Source organism: Xiphophorus maculatus, chromosome 13 (genome assembly GCF_002775205.1).
Source record: "Xiphophorus maculatus strain JP 163 A chromosome 13, X_maculatus-5.0-male, whole genome shotgun sequence".
Lineage (NCBI taxonomy): Eukaryota > Metazoa > Chordata > Actinopteri > Cyprinodontiformes > Poeciliidae > Xiphophorus > Xiphophorus maculatus.
The window spans coordinates 4,784,242-4,801,431 of NC_036455.1; the positions used below are offsets into that span (position 1 = coordinate 4,784,242).

At 38.3% G+C, this 17,190-nt stretch overlaps 1 protein-coding gene across 6 annotated transcripts in view; it reads left to right on the forward strand.

Annotated features, from left to right (window-relative positions):
- Positions 1 to 17,190, forward strand: part of LOC102220232 (RNA-binding motif, single-stranded-interacting protein 3) — a 316,476-nt gene that overhangs the window by 123,706 nt on the left and 175,580 nt on the right. For 5 of the 6 annotated variants that reach the window (XM_023344472.1, XM_023344476.1, XM_023344473.1 and 2 more), the window contains one exon: positions 4,008 to 4,165. In XM_023344472.1, the coding sequence (XP_023200240.1) occupies positions 4,008 to 4,165 (158 nt within the window). The remainder of the gene's footprint in view (positions 1 to 4,007; positions 4,166 to 17,190) is intronic. The other variant, XM_023344474.1, reaches the window with a different exon arrangement.

The window sequence follows — 17,190 nt, forward strand, 5'->3', positions numbered from 1 at the left end:
TTACACATTTTTTGTGTTATTGATCTCTCACTGCACTTCCAGCTACATTCACCCACTTAAATTCACACGTCAGTAAATTAAAGCTATCATAGGATTCAGACTCTTGCTTAACAACACCGACATGTGGGGTGGGGAAGCTGAGATTTAACTCCAGTTGGCAGACAACTGCTTGTGTTCAGCCAGCAACAAGATTTTATTCTTGTATCCAAATGATTCGAAGCGCTATAAAACTGCTCTGGCCATTGTAGCTGAACCATTCAAAGTTGCCTCAGAAAGCTGGAGATGTAAAAAGTTTGGGAACAAAACAAAATATGCAAACTGTTAGAAATAAAATGGAATATTTTTATTGATTTATTTTATTAAGTGTTAAAAATCTTCTATTATATTAATATGATGGAACACATGTTAGGTTCAGGCTGTTTTAAATGGCATCCCTACTTTCAGTAACAAAGAAGGCTAGCTCTGTTAAAGAAATGGGTGTTGTCCTTGTGTGGATGTGTGGATATACATTGCAACGCTATGTGCCCTCAGCGTTTGCAACGCACGCTAGATTTATCACCCTCACTTAATACACTCATAAACATTCCCTGGCATGTCACACAGGCTGTGAACCCCCCTGCACGACTGGCTCGGTAAATTGGGCCTGTGTAAACCATTTTGCCTGTCTAAAATACAGTGCAGCAAATTGAAATCCCCAGTAAGTCTGCGTAGCGGCATGTCACAGCTGGGTAGAGAGGCGGCAGAATGGAGGTTTTCTCATTTACCACCTGGAGTTTTTTTCCAAGTGTCATGACCAGCTTTTCTCCCACTCTTCTCTGTTTCTCTTTTCAAGTCTTCCCATCAGGCTCTTTTTAACTTTCTGCCTCCCTCCCTCCTACCACGACCCGACCTTCATCTCCCTCCCCTCCTTGTGGAAATATACTATAACTGCTGTGTTCAGTCCTCATCACTCTGACATGAGTCCAGTATTTATTGTATATTTGGGAATCTTTTAGGCTGACAGGTTGAGGGCAAACTGCAGTCATTAAAATGTCCAGGAAGGGAAACAAGCTTGGTTATTAACCTCCAGGGTGGCAGCAAAACACCCCGCAGACAAGTGATTTTTAAAATGGCTGAATTATTTGGCAATGACCTGTGTACCCACTAAATTTCTCTTATGCCTCTAAAACTGACTGCAGAAGGTTCTTCTAACATAAGCATATTAATTTGAAAAGTCTTTTTTGGTTTTTTAAAATATAACATGAAAACAGAAGATGGTTATTAGTCACTATTAGTTTTCAGCCATTCAGAAACATTCACTGTCTTGAGACCTTTGGCGCCCCATTCCTCATCCCAGAGCACTTTTCCAGCCTTTATTCTTTTTCCCTTGGATAACCTCACTCTGTGCCTCTTCGCCCAGGACTGTAAGTAATGGGCTCATTTTGACCCTCCATGCCTCATTGTGTAAGATTTCAGCTTCTGACCTTAAAAAATGAAAGTAAATCGATAGGGTGGGACACATGAATTCCAAAGAGTAAAATTCAAGCCAAGCCTGGAGCCTAAGAAGAAGAGGAAGAGAGCTGTGTGGATCACTGAAGAACTTCACAAAAGCCTGAATAAAAGGAAGGAGCTTTTACATTAATGCACAGCTCCTACAGCAACTGTCTATACAGAGAGATCACATTTGCAACACTCTGTGAGTAAATTAGGCCACAGCGAATTTGGACAAAGTAAAATGAAGAGCTGAGAGTAGGGAGACAAAGGTAAAAACCTCAAAGTCAAGGCTTGAACTGCAGCTGTGAAAGTTCAAGGAACTCTAAGAAGGTGGAAATAACTCAATAGAGCATTCAAGAGATTAAAATTCCTATGCACAGCTGCAACAGCATGAGACCATGAATAAATGTTGCTTAATTTTGTTCTTTCTCCTAGTAGAAAGAACTAGGACATAGTTGCTTGTGCAACTATGTCCAGAAAACAAGACAGAAGGCATTTAATTGAAGATTTTTTTCCGTTCCTTCATGACATTTCTTTTTTCTAAACGTAATGAGTCCTCAGTGAGTCCTCAGTGCCTCATGTACCTAAAGTGGTCAAATAATTATTATTTAAATTACACTGTCATGTCTTTCAATACAAGAATTCAACATGCTGAGGTGAGTTAATCTTCATCAGGGCAGACAGAGTTTCTACACAGCTTATATGGCATTACATGACTTAATTATGGTTTTCTTTTTATTTGAATAAAATTAATAAATATTCACTGTAAATAATGTAGTGGTGGGGTATATGTGCTGTATATGCTGCCACTGTGTCTTGCAGTAGGCTACAGAATTTTTGTACATGTGAAAAATATCAAATGATACATCCTAAGATAGATCATATGGAAAGAAAGGGAACTTACTTAGAACCAGATATCTTCATACATGAGTGTGAAGGGGCTATTAAATTGTCTTCTGTGCCGTTATCTTTAGATTATCTTAGATCATATGATTTGGATTTGAACTGGAAAAAGTCTTGGGTTGTTAGTAATATGTTTTAGGTGGCTGTTCTTGCACCTGTATCGAGAAAGCTCTTTTTGTGTTCTTGCGCTGTGTGTGTTCTTATCAGTCTATGATTGTATTCCAGCATACAGTGTGTGTATGTGTTAGCATGGCACAGAGAGTGGCTGCCCATCAGTTCCATTTAGCTCAGCGTGGTAATTGGCCATCCATTGATGGACGTGGCTCCCTCTTCACGCTCCAGGGACCCCGGCTTTTTGTCTGAGAAGTGGGAGTAGACACGCTGGCATGGCACACACGCTTAAAATAGCGCATCAAATCAGCCATGCTCCAACAGTCGCTGTTAACGTGTGGTGCAAATCGGAGGGCTAATGGTGTGGGTGCGTGTGTGTGTGTTAGATTGAGTGTGTGTGCTTTCACAGTATGGTTTAAGGTTTTAAGGTCCTCCCCTGGGAGGATGAGGGTTAACCTGGTTAACTAGAGCTGTTGGTGGTATTTTGTTATGTCTCCCTCTCTTCCTGGCCATTTTCTTCTCTGCTTCATTCATCAGAATTTTATTTCTTTTTTTCTTCTTTTTTTTGCATCTCACATAGTCTTTTTCTTTTTCCTTGTTTTTCCCGTTCTTTTTCCCTCTCCCTCCTTTCTTACCCACGGGGCTTTAGCTCTCCCTCACTGTCATTATGTGCAGTGTCCCTGCAATAGAGATATAAATGGTCTGTGAACAGGGGGCCCTGACTCCTGTACCATAAATCTACACAAGCAGAACAACAAGCAAATAAAAGAAGCCAGCGATGGGGAAAAGTCGAGTAGGAAAAACAAAGGTGGAAACAAATTTTGAATAAGTTTTGTGAGCTGAGGATTACACTGAAAAAGACATTCATATGCAGATGGTTATAAAATATACTGGAGTGGATTATTGCATCAGGATCTCACACCCTCAGAGGTGAAAATTGTTTCACAGTGTAATGAAATTGGTTCTGGCAATTTTAGTAGAGAGCAGGATCTTGCCATCATTTAAAACTGTTTATAATCTGCTGGAAGCCATATGAAGTCTAATTTGTGAGAGTCTCCTCACTGAACTGTTTACTTAAAACATAATGAAGTGAACTGGAAAGCAAAAATCATATGCTGCATTCATGATCTCACCTGAAAGCCCTTTTTGGAACACTGTTATTGTGGAAAGCAATTTTTTCCTATTTCCGATTAAAGGGACGTTATTAAAATTTGTATTTATTACGTGCTGTTGTGTTTTTATCTCTTAGCAACAGTGATTTAATCTCTTTTCTGTCTCACAGCTGCCCTAAAATGTCTTGTCTTTTAATTGTTGTGATGCCGAATTTGTAGTGCTTGCTGTTTCTTCAAAAGCTGTATTTTTTTTTTATTCGGTTTCACACATTTTTAACTCCCTCCTGAAACATTGTTCCACCTCATCTTGGTGTCTTTAACTTTTTCTCTTCTCACATAATGGTTTTACTGAAAATATATTTTAGCAGTTTGTAGTAAATCATTGTTTTCTCCTTGTGTTTCTTCCAGCAGCCCTATGCTCCACCCCCTCATCCCATGGCTCCTCCCAGCCCCAGCACCAACAGCTGCAGCCAGGGAGGGGCGGAGCAGCTCAGTAAGACCAACCTGTATATTCGCGGTCTGCCACCTGGAACCACCGACCAGGACCTTATCAAGCTCTGCCAACCGTAAGTACACAAAGACGTCAAACCTTAATGCCAAATTCACATTCGCAAATGGCTGCATCGCAGATGTAATCAGCTTGATGTTGGATAATGCCTGCCCAAAAAAAATGTATGCTTGCATTTACTGTGCTATCATTTCAGAAGGTGATGTGACAGGTAGAGAGGTCCTGTTAAGGATTTTTTTCTTCCAAAGATATTAATCCCAGTCAGTTAGGATTGGCATAAAAATTCAGTAGTACATTGGTTAATAAATTTCATATATACTTAAAAATTAACAGAAATATTTCACTGATTGATGTGAAAAATCTGATCATTAGGTTAGGGATGGTGGTTGCCTTTTGCTACCCAGATGTCAGTCAGCCCAGAAGAGGTTGAAGACTTTCTCACATTATTTAATTGGTTTGGACTCTTATATTTTTTACTCCACAGCATTTGTTCTCAGTTTGACTCAAGGTTTCATGTCTATTGAGTGCCACTCTCTAACTTTACTTGTATAATTTTGCTACTTTTATCATTCTTTGCTTGGATTAAATTTAAAATGTGCTTGTATCTTCAATTGCATAGCTCTCCATTTAATACTGTGCCATGTTTACTTTTTTAATTACTGGCTTTTTAAAAATAATTTCTAAACAGTCCTTTATTTTGGAAATGTTTTTTTTTTCAGTGTGTACATGTTTGCTTTTATGCATGAAATAAATTACCAGTAGTACTCGGTATATACAAATGGTGTGATTAAACTAAGCAGTTCTCCTCTTATGAGCAGACTGTAACATGAAAAAGGTCCATACCTTGCACGCACTATTAAGCTGCTGCCAACTGAGTGCATTTTAAAGTTACACACAAAGAAGTACTTAGAATGCTCAGGCGAATGTTCTCGACAGAGAAGACACACACAAACCTCCCTGCACACAGCTCAGTGGGGCCTAATAAAGCCTAGATTGGACCACATCCCCCAGGAATCACAGACCAAGCCCTCATCAAGCTGTAACACACAGTCACATGGGCCTTCCTTTCCTCTGTATCTCTGTCTCTGAAACACACAAAGTCTCACACGCACACACAAGCAGCTTTGTTCAGCTTTATTAAGTCCTTTTCGCTCCCAACATGGTGAAAAGGAGGTCAAGATCATTAATGCAGACAAGGCCAGCAGATTGTGAAATGCCGGCTATGAGTGAATCTGTCTGGTTGCATAACCTTTTCTTGGCCATTTTTCCAGAAATGTCCTGGTCAAACGTGGCCAATTATTCAATGATGTTTTGGAAACGGGAACATGCCGTCCACTATATTGGGTAATGCTCCCGGTAGTCGTGTCATAAGTCATGCATTTATTCTTGAAACTCACCATCAAGATTCCATTAGCTTGAGAGGCAGCCCAATAGGATTTGGAAAAGCACTCAGAGTTTTGACATTGGATATCTCTGGTTTAGGCCTTTCTAAATGCATTCTCCCCTAGTTGTACACAGTTGGGCAGTTTCAGTTTGATTTCTAATTCTATATGATCTTAAACATTTTGAGCACTACAGTTTGAAAGGTCAAAACCCATCAGAGCTTATGTAAAATACTCTGGGATTGTGGATTTGCATTTTCATGTTTTTTTTCTCTCTCCATATTATGGAAAGCAAAAGGCTTTTGTCTTTTCCTGCTTGGATTTGGCATGCTGTCCTCTAGTGGCTGTCCTCCTGTTCAGCTGTTTCCTGGATTCTTGCTCATCTTCTTGTCTTATGTCACCCATCTTTCCCTCTTTGAGCCCCCAAGGTTGCCCGAGGTTTGCTATGCTAGTGAAAATTCAATGCCACTGAAACTTTAATTAGCCAGACTGTGTTTCAGTGGCAGGCGGGTGGCAGCATTTTAGAAAAGGTCATTCAACTGTTCTGCAGAAACCAGCTCCCTGGGTTCCCTTCAGCTTTTTTTTTCTTCCCAGATGCCCTGGCACTTCTCAACACAAAGCTCCTCCTCTCATGGCTCCCAACCCTGGCAGCTCTCCCAGGGAGACTGAATGTTAAACATAAACTCTCACTAAATATGGCAGCTTTATTTTAAGGATAAAGAAAATTATTTTAATCTTGTTAGCAGGCTTAGGTAATTTTCATAATCATAAGCAAGGGCTGGTAAGCTTCCTCAGACAATTTCTTTCATCATTTCTATGGCTTATGGCTGCTTTGTCACACGCAAGCAGCGCTTGCATCCTGGTTCACCCCTATGTGAAAATCAAACCAACTGCTGCCAAACTGCTGCGTTCTTGACAAGAAGCCATATTGTAGCTGCTGATTTGACGCCGCAAATTACAATAAAATAAAGTTGCCAAAATTCTGGAAGATTTTTTTCTGTTACTGTGCTTGTAACCTTGCTCTGTGGAACAGAAATTGTATTGCCAAAATTCTGTTAAATTCCCTTCAAGCAATCTTCGCCACAGTCTTACCATATCTCATATTTGTTCATAAAATTCAAAAGTGTAACAGAAATAGCAGATAGCTTATCTTCCATAGTTTCATATTTTCTCGTTTATTTAGAGGCTGTGGACCTCTCAATTTATCTTTACACATTTGAAGCCTGGTCACTGCCGTGAATGTCAAAAATAACAAATTTGTATTTACTTGAGTTTGGAAAAATATGATATTTTGAAAGTGTAAATGTGAATAAGCTCTGTAAACACATTGAACAAAATTCTTTGCCTGTTTGACTTGAGCCATTGACCCATGTTTGACCCATCTATTTAATTCATTTTGATAAATATTACTTTTTATACATCAAAACCCCTCAAATTTCAGTTTCTTAAAAGGTTTGTATGAATTCAATATATATATATTTTTTACTTTGGAAATGTTATGTCGAACAAAATCAGGGGAAAATCTGCTACTTGAGAGTTGTCTACCAGATGCTCTACTAGGAAGTTTAAAGGGTAGGCTAAAGATGTCTGAGACTAGTTTTTAATAGTTTTAATGGATATTTAATGAAAATAGAAAAGAAAAACTGATAGAACAATGTGCAAAAGTAACAAAAAATAAAACTCACGGGCTTTAGAGGATTGTGAACTCACTCAATAGTTGGTGCCTCAAGAGCTACAAAGGTATCCAGGATGTGGGCTACAACGATAACATTCCTTGGATTAAGCCACTTTTAAACCAGAGACTACCTTACCTATGGCATGGAGCAAAAAGCCTGAGCCATTGCTTATATGGTGTAATATTTTAATTGAACTATCTAAAATAAATATACTTGTTCAGGATATTTACATTTGCTGAAACATATCAGTATGATACATACTGGCACAATTAAATTATCACGTGACCTTAAAAGATGAAGTAGCTCACATAAACTGCCAAAATATATTTAAAAATCATTTTAGATCATTTAATAAATAATGGTGAATGAATTGTGTGGTTTTGTATTGTGTTCTTTCAGAGCGTGATGAGGGTAAAGGTGTTCTTTATTTTTAATGGGCATGTCATTCCTTACAGTCTATTTTAGTTTTCTTTCATTACCGTTGTTACACACTTCTAACTGAACCTTGCTTCAATGCAACAACAATTTGCCTATAAAAACATCTGGATGTGCCATTATTTTTTATTAATGCCAGCATTTTTTAGAATCACTTTTCCTTTAATGTCTCTGTTGTCCGTGGGAGTAAAATTAAACACTAAAGAAAACCAGCCTTTCGACAGTGGTTAAGGTTACATGCCGCAAGCTGTTAGATGAGTTATTAAATGAATTTGGGTGGGTACTTAATCTCTGCTTTATTCATCTGGCTGGATGAAGAGTTCTTCACCAACCATCAGCCTGATATATGACTGCAGCAGGGAGGCCAAAGAAGCGGGGTGGGAATAGTTGGCTGAACACACAGTTCGTGAGAGGTCTTCCCACTTGCCTGCCTGGCTGGATGACTGGATGAATATAGGAGAGAAAAAGCAATGGCTAAAACAGCCGTTGTTGTCTTTTTCTTTAGCCTTACCAGCTATGTTGAGGCATTGGGCCAACCCGTAAGTCCAACACCAACTGAGGGTTGCAGCCAACATATTCAACCCAACCATCAAACCCAACACGCCCTTGAATCACTTTGGTGTAAAGTAAACTTTAGAAGACCTTTTGTTGTTAGTGACCGGATCTAAGGCTATGACCCCACCCCAGGACCCTATTAGGGTGGAGTCATGCCCTGAAGGTCTAAATTAAGAAAGATCATTAGAACTGAGGCCAACATAGATAAAATACTTTAGATGTTTTTCCAACAATAAGGAGACTAAAATTGAAACCACCACAAAAACAAAGGATCAAGAGTGGTTTGAATGGTCCAAACTCCATCATTTCAATGCTTTTATTTTTCCTCACCCTCTCATCTTCCTCCTCCACCACCCAACTCCCAGTCTGCTTCTCTCCAACCATTTTCAGTCATGGCTGAGCCACAGCTGTGCCCTCAGTGGAATTGGTTTCTGCATGCATGCACTGACTTGGTCACACAAATAGAACAAGCCAAATCAAGAGCTAATCACCACCAATTGTGCAAATAACCTTTCCCATGTGTCTGAGGGAATTGTGGAGAGGCAGCTGGAGATTACGGCAAGAGGGAGGCAAGAGAGGTGGGGCTGGGAGGTTTACTTAGTAGATTAGGTGGATTGAAAAAAGGTGACCCAGAGACCACCTGTTTTTATAAATGGGAGATCCCAGCAGTCATAGAAGCCAAATTATGCCTAATCATCCATCAAAGCTGGCCAATCCCATTCCCCTGATTTTCCAAAAAGTGAAACCAGGGGTGAAAAGTGACTAAAGATTATTCTAGTTTCAAAGATTTCCCAACACTATGCCCTTCAAATAGCTAGTAGTTTCCAAACCTGAAACTGGTTTTACAAATAACCTTACAATATTCTTAATAACCAATCATCCTCACTTTCATAAACTAATGGGAACAAAGCTGCCATGCAAGAAACAACTTCTGGTTTAGTGATGGGGATTCTACCTCCTGATTGTCTACAATATATCTGTAGTAAAGCTCATCATAAATGCTTACAACTCTCAAATGCATTTTTCTTGTGAAAAGAGCCCTCATAAAATACCAAGAAATCCTTGTATTAGTCATTTTAAAAACTAATTACTATTTTGTTTGATTGAAGGTTATTGATTTATTATTTTATTGGGATGAGTTTTGCAGATTTTTTTGGTATCTTATTTACAACTGTGGATACTCCATCATGCTCCCGTAAATCGGCAAAGATTTGCCGATTTAAATTTTAAGTTGTATACTTTAAATTTAAGTATATAACTTTGTTTGTCTTGTGTTTTTTTTACCCCTCCAGGGGGTATTTTTGTGGGCTCTAGTGTCCCTTATATGACAGTGGGCTGACAGGAAACGGGGAAGGAAAGGGGGGAAGACATGTGGCAAATGTCATCGGGTCCGGGAGTCGAACCCGCGACGGCCGCGTCGAGGACTCAAGCCCTCCAAATACGGGTCGCGCTAACCGCTACGCCACCACGGCACGCCCCGTCTTGTGTGTTTTTGTCAGTGCAGCATGCATAGTGGGATTTCCAAACAATCTAAAATATTGTTGTTAGATTGCAACAAAATGTTTGATCAATTACATAATTTCAGGGCAAAAATTAACTTTTTATATTCTCATTTACCATCAGAAGTAAGGTTGTTTGGTGAATTAAATCCAACAGGTTTGTTATTTATTTATTTTTTTTATTTTTTATTTTTTTTAAGTTGTACAGGTATTGAAACATAGATGAGACAGTTTAGATGGAAACTTACACATTTGCTAGCACTCTAAAAAGCAACTTCCATTTATCCTGTTGGAAAATGGTTAATCTGTAACTAAGCCACATCTCCTTTCATTCATGACTTGAAAGGATTGTTGCTTAACTTTTTTAAAGTATATAAGAAAAAAATATTTCAATGTGCTTAACTACTAATTGCTACATCCCCAAACATCAACTTTAGAGCAGGGATGAGAGCGCCAGATTATTCAGCCCTATGCTGCTTTTTGAATTATTTATTCCCCATTACTGTAAACATGACACATGGACTGTTTGTCTATTTGCAGCCTGACGAGTATTTCCCTTTCACTTTTACACTTTAGTTAACTTTGCCGGTTTCTTTTTTTTTGTTGGTGTGTGGAATTGCTTCTTTCTCACTTCTAAGTAGTTTCTGAAATGGAATGTCCCCAAGGAAACAATGGAACATCACATTTTCTTGCTGATATGGAAATCATTTCTTTACCCCTTTCGTTCTACCCACATCCACCACAATGCTTTGCATTTTATGTTAGTTCATCCACATAGAAGGAGACAGAGTTTTAAGCTGAAGCAGAAGTAGCATTAGAGTGTAGGATACAAAAAGACTGATTGACGTAGGGGACAAAGCCAGGAATTTTGCCACTCCGTCTCTGTCCTCCCTTCCAACATTTTCTTTTTTTTTTTTTCTCTATTTCTCTTCAGTGAATTTTCCTCTAAAGTTGTATCTAGAAAGCGAACGCAGCTCTATTGCAGATGAGATGTGTTCATTTGTGCGTATCAGACAGCAGTACATGTTGTGCAGCTTTGACAGGTTGGACATTTCTGAACAAACAGAGGCAATTCTATAAAGCTGGCTCTGAAAACAATCAGCTTGTGTGTAAAGAGGAAGAATGCTAGATATTTTAGATACCTACATTCTCTTGGCTTTTCTTGATGGAAACTCAGATTACATATGGAATGGGCTCTAAAGGTTATCATCCAGCATCTATTTTCTACTGCATGTTCTGCATATTTATTCATTATAACCTGGTTGCGATGTGCAAAATTCCAGATGTCATTTTGGAAACACAGGGAAGTAGCTGATAGGGTTTGTTGAACTCTACTATGCACAGCCTAAAGAGGATGAATGATCAATGGATGGTCACATTGTCTTTTTCATCATTACCTGTTCAGTTCAATTAACCAACCACGTACTAGAAACTAGATGTATTTACTGAATTACAAACTAAGCTTTAAAAATGGAAAGAAAGTGGATTTAAGTTACTTTGGACTTGATATGGTCATCTGTGGTGGATAGGCTGATCTGAGTAGAAAAGAAACACCAGATCACCTGGGAATTTTCCACACAACCATGTTTCTTTTACAGGGAGTAGTCTGAAAATATCAAGTGAGTGGTAGTTTTGTGTGGTTCTGTGAAGTCGGAGAAGAATGGGCAAACTGATAGGAGGTCTTAGTGACGTTCAGCATCTGAAACACCCAGTAGTTACAACCAAGTTGTGTGGAATTTCATCTCTGAACTCAGAATACATTGAACCCTAAAGCAGATGGTTCAAACCACACTGCATCAAACTCCTGTCACTATCGCTAAGGACAGAAAACAGACTACAATTTGTACAGGCTTAATATTGCTGATCAATAGAAGATTGGAAAAATGTCACAAAGTCTGATTAATCTGTATTTCAGTTGCAACGTTTACATTGTTGGGTCAGAATTTAGTGACCTAAAGGGATGAAGGCATCCTCCTTGTGTCACTTTAAACTGTCGGTGATGTAAATGTGTTTTGCACACTGTGGGCCGCTAGTAGCATTCTTTAAATGCCACTACCTACTTAACATTGTTGCTAAAACATGTCCTTCATTTTATGACAAATTATAGAGTACTCATCACCATCTACTTCCAGCAGAGGTAAACGGGGCAAAGCTTGAATCATTCAAACTTGTTTTTGAACATAATGCATTTGGCCGTTGTCACCAGATCTAATTGCAATAGAACTCCTTTGGTATGCAGTAAAATGTGAGATCTGCATCATGGATGTGCAGCTGAGAAATCTATTGGAGATGCATGAAGCCATTATGTCAATTTGGACCAAATTCCTTGAAGAATGTTTGACACCTTTTTTAGTCATTGTTGGGATGAATTAGGGCACTTAGCAAGGCAAAAGATGGAGCAACCTGATATTAATAAGATGTCCCTATTAATGTGGCCAGTGAGTGTATTTTAATAATGTATGATGTCGACTGCAGGGACATATAGAACTATATTAGTGTCAGGAGTGTAATGATTCAGATGGTTCACAATATTTGGTTTGCAAAAGTCAATATGAAACTTGTTCTTTTTGGGAAGAACAAAAGAGATCTGAAAGATCTCCCATCTAGTCTTATTGAGAAATTACATCAAATAAATTTAGGTAATAATGTGATGAACTACATTTAGAACTAGGAACGTGTACTAAAGGTAATTCTACATATTCACAAATCTATAACTTGTCAAAAGATTTAGTAAAATCTGGCAGGAAGTTAACAGTGGAAGAAAAAGATGAACCGTCAATGAAACTACTTTATCAGCTTGACAGACTAAATTATAGGAAACTTAAAAAAAAGAAAAAAGTTGTGATTAAGAAGCTTTCCTGGTGGGGAAAAAATATTAAAATTATTATAAATTTATTTAAACCTGTCCACAGGGAATTGTGACCACATGGTAAAAAAACAAAGTCATTTGCTTTTTAAAGCGCCTGAATCACTGCAGCTACAGAATATTGCTCATTGCAAAACAATTCCTCTTTTCTAGGATTCAGGAAATTTTCAATGTTGTTTTATTAACTTGTCATCCACCTCTAACTTGGCAGGTGAAATATGTTTTCCTTAGAATGGAAGCGCATTAGTAGAGAAGGGAGAGAAATTAAGTTTGGAATGAGACTCTTTGATGACTGCAAATAACCACAGTGTGTGTGAAATCAGAGCCAACTTTAACAGATGGGTTTGATGATGCACACCGGCCAAGGTACTGTAGCTGCACAGTTATGTAGAAGATGAATGGACCTTGGATAGTGCATTGATTTTTATTTTTATTTTTTTAATTTTTCGTTCTTTGTTTAGCAAAATATCTCTTAGTGATTCACCAGTTTTTTATTTTTATTTGGGGTATTTCCATTTATGGAGGCAAATGAAGGCCAAATTAATGTCCACCAAAACTGTAATATTAATTTTCCATTCCAACAGTAATCTGGTTTATGTTTTTGAGTAGTTTAAGATGCGAGAGCAAATATTTGCCAGTTTACAACAGACCCACCAGTCTCTAAACTGTTCCAGCTGCACATTCATTTGAAATCTTGGATCTCCACAGCCATTTTACTGATGTTACAAAAAATACATCATCTACTTCAGACTTTAAATGTGCAAATCAGCTACAGCAGTAAATATTTTATTAGACTGTTTATTTCAAATTAGCTTTCAAGAATCAGATGTTGGGGTGATTTTAAATTGAATATTCTAAACAATACATCTCGTGCTGTTTTGGTAATAAAGGTCACACAAAGGGCCATTCTTCACCAGATTAGGACCACCTTACGAGCTCCAGGATCTCCACATCTGTTGGAACATGCTGGATCTTAAAAATAAATAAATAAAATGAAAAACTAGTAAAGGCAAGCATGATCCTATTGTGGTCTTGGTCCCACCACCATGAGTATTGCATCTACACTTTGTTGCCACACAAGTTGAATTTTTCTGTGAAAATAAGAGGTTTCTGCACCTCCAACACCAGTTTAAACTATTTTGAGGTTTTATTTATTTTTATCAGCTCAACAACTGCATTGGAGAACAGAAATGAAAGAGTTCTCTGTCACACTGATATTTTCAGGGCGGGTTTAAAAGCATTAGTTGTTAAATGTTGATACTGGATTGGATCTTTTAGCGTGTCGAACAAGTAGCGCATAGCAGCCGTGATGCCAATAGAATTACAATAAATTACTTGGACAGCTCCCAGTAATTAGGTTGCAGCCTTGGTGCCTCTCTTTTAGATTCTCTAATGAACAATCAACACTGTATGTGCTTCCCAACCAGGACCCGGATACGCCATCATGATAAGTGACCAGTACCACCACGGCATCAACATTTTGTTCATGTTTGCAGCAGCCTATAAACTTGTGGAAATTAAAATGCACAACATCTTTGATGGGATACACAAAACCTCCAAGACTCCACAGAAAACATCTATATTCTGACTGATTTTTAATCCCCTGTTGCTGTCGCAGTTTGGTCTGAAGGAGTTCTCAATTACTGAAAGACTTTGACAAAAGTCTGACAATAATAATAAGAAATATTTTTATATATATACATGAAGTTTAGGTAATCTAGGACAGAGGTTGAGGTGGATTTAGGTTGGATTTTATCTTTTTAAAGTGTGTCGTGTTAACAATAAAAATATTTATTTAAAGTTGCAGATTAGCTACATCCACCAGTCACATAAAACTTACAACTATATTTCTACTTGATTTTCTCCAAAGAGAGACTATGGGTCTTGATATTTTTCTCAGGCACAAAAAAGAACAACGCAGCAACAGACAGCATGTAATGTTTGATTAGAAGAATGGGTCTGTGCATGCGTGTGTTTATTAATCTATTTATTGGTTATATTTTGTACTTTGTTTGTTTGGTACCGTCTCCCTTCCATTTCTTCCATCCCTCTTCAGATGAGAAAGTTTAAAATGTTTTTTAATCTTTTCTTCCCTTTGTTCTCCATCTGTCTTTGCAGCTGTCACATCTGTTTTTCGGACAAGCGTGTAAAAGAAAAAAAGTATAAAACTGGAGATAATCAGAAGTTTTTCTGCAGTAAATTAATTCTTCACCGAATGTTGTGTCTGATTTTGAAATAAATAAGTAGAAAAATGCACTTATCATTTTGCACTTCATTTATTTTTTGTGCAGAGTAAAAAAAAAAAAAAAAAAAAAGAAACATCTGGAAAATTTTCATGTTAATTTCACATTATATCTGAGAGCGGTTACACAGTGTACACTTTCTGGTGATATGAAGCTGCTGAACAGCTTGCAGTGGCTCCTCAGCCTAAAACAAACACTTTTTTGAGGCTTTGCTCATTTTGCAAACTTCAAGTTTTGCCAGCCAGTGTGACAGTTTATTGTTCATATGATATTTTCAAAAAATGGTATATTAGGATCTTTCCCTGCACTGCAGTGCTAACATAATCACTACACCTTTTTTAATAACGGAGCATGTTTTAAGCTTATGAAATCCCACAGGGTTGGATGTGCTGTGCTGAACAAACATTAAATCTGGCTGGTTAGTCATCCCCGTCTATATGAAAATAACAAATACTCAGTGGCTATAGTGCCTTGCAACATTTTTTCTTTTTTTTTTGCTTATTGCCACATTATAGCAACAAACTTTAATGAATTTTATGTGCTAGACAAACACAAAACACCACATAACTAAGAAGTTGTTGGGAATGGATGCATGGTTTTACATATTTTTTCAAAGATATAGATCTAAAACGTATGACAAGAATATGTATTCAACATACCTCCACTTTACCTATTATTAAAATCCAGTGCCTCCAAAAGCATTCAGAAGTCGCCAAATTAGTAAACAGATACTGTGTGCAATTAGTTCACAGGATAAATGCAGTTGTTCTTCGTTGGCCTGAGAGGTTTATCAGTGAACAAAAAGCACCATGAAGATCAAGGAAGGACCTTTAGCACACCTAATTTAAATAAAATCATCTGCTGAAATGGCCCAGTCAAAGTCTACACTATTTCCAATCAACTTGAGTGAGTTGAGGTATTTCGTAAAGAGGAATGAGTAAAAATCGTCTGTTTCTAGATGTTTTGGGATCTAATTGCTGGGATGATATTACAAGTTGTTAAACTTAGGGGGCTAAATACAAATGCCCCGCATATTTTTTGTACTTTAGAAATTTCTCAAACACAAATTTATGTCGAATTCAAGTAAAACCCTACTTTGTAGTTTGTTGTGGCGAGGTAACAAATTATGAAAACCTTTAAGAGTTATGAATGTTAAAGATATGCTGTGTCTCATTGCAGTGATATTTATCTAATTACCTGCATCTTAAACTCACGACTTCATCTGCAGGCATAGATGGACTGCAATATGTAAATATAGTTTATTTAGTTTAATTTTTTGAAAAATCCTCTCACCTCCCCTGACTTGCTTATGAAAACCGTGTTGAGTAATTACGCAAAGATGTAACCACAGACTTTTGGCGATGTTGACTAGAGTTTTCGGGGAAAGTGTGTGCAGAGCACCTGGGTGGTCCTTCCATCGTTCTGCTCTGTGCTTTCCTGCATAACAGCAACACCACAGTGACGTGTTACTCTGCTCTAGCCTGGTTTCTCTCACTGCCCACATGCAGCTAAGATCCACTTCAGTTTCCCAGCCCCAACGATAGAAATGGAAAACGCCTGGATCCTTTTATCCACCAAAAGAGTGAGAGAAGAAGGAAATGCAGTTCCGGGATTGTCACTCACGCACTTGCAGCTGCTCTCCTTTTAAAAGTGAAGCCGAGCTTTCAGGCTGAGCTTGATTTTCATCACATCTCAGTGCCCAGACAGCTGTCATATGAATGACATGTTTTACATCCAACACAATTTGTAGGTTTTCATCAGCTTAAAATAACTCATAAAGGCTCTGGTTTTTAAAAATTTTTTTTATAGATTTCACCTCTGGCATTGTGTTGGGTTGATATGATATTGCATCAGAACTATTCCCATGGGATTCCAACGCAGAAGAAGAGAGGGTCAAAAGCAAAGAAATTACAAAAAAAGAGAGATGTAGAAGCGGGTAGAGAGACTTGAGGAGAGAAAGAAAATCAGAAAGAAAAAGAGAGGAGATTTGTAGGGAGAGAAAGGGCAGTGGGCCAGCAGAGTCAGAGATAAGAGGCTGCAAGAGTGATTGAAATAGGATTAGTGGAGACAGGCGCTGAATCCTGGCCACAGCATCAGTGTTAAACCTGCGCTTCACAGGGACTCCCTCTGTCACATCAAAGCCACCCCAGGCCTGGCGAGCAGAGAGGCGAAGGAGCCTCCAGCAGGGCCGTTCACATCTACACACGCATCTCATATATGATCACCTCGTCCGTCCATATCCAGCATGCCTCCTTCAGCTGGCTGGAGCAGGCTCCTTGCTGCTAGGCCTTTTCATCTCCCTGCAGCATCTTTGTGGTGTCTTTTTTTTTTTTTAGGACAGAAGATAGTGTGCATTGATGAGCCATCTTTAACGTTTAATGAGGCTAGCGGTGATGAGTTGGCATCAACAAGCTACTGTCTCCTGCT